This window comes from Budorcas taxicolor, chromosome 13, assembly GCF_023091745.1.
Source record: "Budorcas taxicolor isolate Tak-1 chromosome 13, Takin1.1, whole genome shotgun sequence".
NCBI classification, from domain to species: Eukaryota; Metazoa; Chordata; class Mammalia; order Artiodactyla; family Bovidae; genus Budorcas; species Budorcas taxicolor.
Window position 1 is genome coordinate 57,335,744 of NC_068922.1, and position 3,909 is coordinate 57,339,652.

Genomic DNA, 3,909 nt, shown 5'->3' on the forward strand with positions numbered 1-3,909 from the left:
TTTCTTCCTCTCCAGTTGAAACCTCGGAACTGGCTGATAATTCACCCCTGTGGTCAACTCTAAGGGCTGCTTTTTAGAAGCCCATTTCCTAAGTTGCAAGGGCAAATAAGGCCATTCAAATGCTAATACCTCAGGGCAGCAGGGTGAGACAAAGGGCTAGTTGGGAGACTAGAGAGTGGGGAATGCTTGGAGAAGTTGCCAGAAACGCTTCTGGGAGAGAAAGGCAGGTAAACACTAGTGCTGTAGGTAGAAAGAGGGCTTTTTGAATCCTGTGTATAGCAAAAGCCCCTCTCCGTGGGGTGGGGGTCCTCCCCACAGGGGTTTGGTATGTTCCTCAGGTGTTCTGTATGTTCCTAATGACTCTTCCACCCTGGAATCAGGATGGAAGGCGGGAGGGGGTGGGGGAAGGGAACTGAGTGGGGGAGGGTAACAGGTTTTCTCAATCCGGTAGTTCGTGGAGGAGTGTCTGAAAGATGGCCAACAGTGCGTTCCTGGAAGGGGGGACCCAGCCCCCTCAACTAACCTGGTATAATGCCTACAGTTAAGAAAGCCACCCTCTCCCGCCCAGGCTTCTGTTTAAAAAACAGCCCGAGACTGGGGTGACAGGTGTGGGCGTTGCACTGAGGACTTTTTTTTTCAACTTTTATATGCTAAAGCAACATGTTTCTCTAATGGAAAACCCAGCTCTGCAGGAAAACAGTTCCCCTAGACTCTCCAACTTGGGAGGGCAGCCCCCACATTGAAAAGCCAAGGGCATCCTGACCGCAGCCGCCTATTCACCAGAGACCTTTAACTGGGTGAGCGCAGGCTGCCAAGACATCACCAGAGAAAAAGCCAGCACGTTCAATGCCTCCAATAGGAACACTGCGCCGCCGTTTTTACACTAAGTAGAAACGTTAGCTTTGGGGAGCCCCATTTCACCTAGGCAGTTTAACGCTTTCAAGCCAAAGACAGGGCACACCGGACCCGCCTCCAAGTCCTAGGCAGCCTTCAGACTTCTGGACACTTCCCCCGCTGCCCAAGGAAGCCCCTTCGCCGCTGTTTACTAGTTAAGACCAGAGCAGCATCCGAGAGCCATTAGTCAGCGCCGCAGCCCACCAGAGCGAAGTTTTGGGGCGGCGCGACGCCTTCCCCCTGGCGGAGACCTGGAAGGAAGACCCCTTAAGATATGTTCTGAATATAGGCTGAAACCTTATTTTAGGAGTCTAAGAACCCGACCCGCCTTTTCAAGTCTCCAAACGCCTCACTTTTACCCCAAATCCTTCTCATCAGAATAGCTCAAACCGGCACGAAACGAGACACCCGCGCACCAAGAAAAAGATCAATTTCCAAGTCGGGGGAGGTTTTGTAAATACATTTTCACTAACCAGTCTCTCCCCCCAGGGTTGGCGAGAAAGGCACACTTTACGCACCGAAGATGCGTTACCGGATTGCGGCCGTTTCTGTGCTCCAGCTTTGCCTTCAGGTTACAGATTCCAAACTTATCCCCACCCGAGCCAAAAATGGCCGGTGCAGGCTGCCAGCCCTCCCCTCCCCAAGGCTGCCGTAGCCTCCGGCCCCTTCCGTCTCTCAACTAATCGCTCTGGGACTTGCGGCGGCTCCTACACCTTTCCCCAGCTCACCGGGTGCTGCGCTCTTTCGGAATGCGCTCTTTGGCTATGCGCTCTTTGGGGGTGCGTTGTGGGGTTCCCTGATGATAGGCGCGACTCCGTCTCCAGCCTGTTCCTTGTTCTGCTTTACCTTTCCGCTCGCGACCACCTCGCTGACCTTTTAGCTACTATCTAACATCCCCAGGCAGCTGCGCAAAAAGCCCGGGACCTCTCTAGCCAAGATGTACCCAGCCTCACCATCAGACCAGCTGCACCAAAAGGTTGGCGATGCCGCGACACGACCACGTCCGTGCCCCCAACCCTGGTAGCCCGGTCGGGCACCTCCCGAAACTCCCGTACCTCCTCTGCTTGCCCTCCAAGCACAGGTGATTCGTGGGGAACCGCCGGCTGGCCCGGAGAGGTCTGCTACGAGGCGCGCAGGCAGGTGCGCACGCTTTTTGCGGCGGTCTCTGGCCCGCCAAGCGCCCGGGGACGGGCGGTGGCGGCCAGGACTGGCGCACAGCCGCGCGCGGCTGCAAATTGGCAGCAAAGGGTCCTGGGCTCCAGGCTCCAAGTGCCTTAAGCGCCGCGCGCGCGAGAGACTTTCCGGGAGCGGGCTAGTCTCCGGAGTTCTCACCCAATCCCTGCCAGGTTACTTTTCGCACATTGCAACACTGTCGCTACAGTGCGGTGGCTCTGCTTTCCGAAAGTTGGCGCGAGCACTTCTGAACCACGTTTTTGGCACCCGCCATGGCCAACTGGTTTGAGACTAGTTTCTCTAGAAGGGGAAAAAGCGCATAAAATAAGTGACTTACCCGTGCCTTCTGGGTGTACAGCTCGAAACCTGGGGTGCGCCCGGGATTCAGTCGCGCGGGTCCTGGACACCAGCTCGGAGACCTCTGGCTGTTTCCAGAGGGATGCAAAGACGCCCCACCGTCCAACAACCGTTTGGTCACCTGGGCGCCCACCGGCACCCTGGGGGAGATCTGGGGAGCCCTTCCCAGTTGGCCCTGTGCCTCTGCCCCTCCCGGGCTGGCTCACTGAGCCCGCTCTCTTCCCGCTTTCCCTCTAACCTGCCTTTCCTCCCTTCCTTCCTCCTGCCGGTCCTGCACCGACCCCAGACTCCCCAGTTTAGCAGCGGGCAACCAACCTGGGTCAAAGAACACAAGGAGAATCCGGGGCGCGTCTTCCATTAGTGACGCCGGATGGGGATGGGCCCCCTTTTGGAAGGGGACTCGGGGGATGGGTCGCGGCGGGTGGGCTTCTTCGGCTTGCAGCGGCGCTGCTGCTGCTTCTCCTCCTCCTTTGGCTCCTCAGACTCTTCGGGGTCCCTCGGATCCTTGTCCTCGGGCTCCTCCCGTCGTCTGGGGCTCTCAGACTCCTGAGTGCTTGGCGGCGCACGACTCGGGGAGGCGTCGGGGCTCCGCAGCCTCAGGGCGCTGAGACGCTCGGTGAGAGATTGGTGGAAGGTGGGGCGCTTGGGCACCACGGGGCCCCGCTCGTCCTCGGGCTCGGTCTCCGGCTCAGTGGTGGGCGCGGTGTCAGACTCGGTCTCGAATTCGGTCTCGGACTCGATTTCAGACTCGGACTCGGTCTCGGATTCGTAGTCGAACTCTTCTTCCTGGTACTCTGGGCACTCGGGAAGGGAGGGCTCGAGGTCTGTGTCCTCGTGGTCAGATTCAGGGGGCTCGGGGAATACCTGGGCTGCAGAGCGGTGGTGGGCGTTCAGGAAGCTCCGGCGCTGGGCAGCCGCGCGCTGCTGGGCGCGGGTGCTGGAGGTGGCAAGGGCGCGGAGGAGCGCGATGGAGCAGGAGAGCCAGAGGAGCGCTGTGGCTGCCCGGCGGCCTATGGGTGGGCACAGATCGTTGTAATTGTGGCGAGCTCGGCGCCCTGGCTGAGGTCGGGATCTACGATCCATCCTCACGCACACTCGGCGAATCCGACCCACCCTCTGGCTCTGCAGAGAGCAGCTCCGAAGCGCATCGGCCGCTAGAGCCGAAAAAGGTGCCCCTCGTGAGGGAAGAAGCTGGGTCCGGCGGTCCCAGCCCCACCTCGGCTCGAGGGGAAAAAGGGAAGCACCTACCTTCCTGACCACTCAACTTTCTAAAGCTCCGCGCCTCTGCTTGCCTCTCTGGGCATAAAGAAGGGATGGGAAAAGGGGTGGGAAAGTCCGTCTCCTCCGGGGCCCCTCTCTCTAAGTCTTAGACTCTGCAGCCTAAGACTCCGGAGAGGTGCCTCCGCTGGTCCTCTCGCCTGGGAGAGGAAAGAGGAGACTGAGGCGAAGACAGACGGGGCTGAGAGGTTCTGCAAAGTTGCGCGC

The 3,909-nt window shown here is 59.3% G+C and overlaps 1 protein-coding gene across 1 annotated transcript; it reads right to left on the bottom strand.

Moving 5' to 3' along the window:
• Positions 1-2,781: 2,781 nt before the first annotated feature.
• Positions 2,782-3,507, bottom strand: LOC128058829 (neuroendocrine secretory protein 55). The gene has a single exon (XM_052651308.1). The coding sequence runs from the start codon at positions 3,505-3,507 to the stop codon at positions 2,782-2,784; it is 726 nt and encodes a 241-aa protein (XP_052507268.1).
• Positions 3,508-3,909: the final 402 nt, after the last annotated feature.

Bases quoted from the DNA above. Each gene is read 5' to 3' on its own strand.
- LOC128058829 (XM_052651308.1), bottom strand. From the start codon at position 3,507: ATGGATCGTAGATCCCGACCTCAGCCAGGGCGCCGAGCTCGCCACAAT.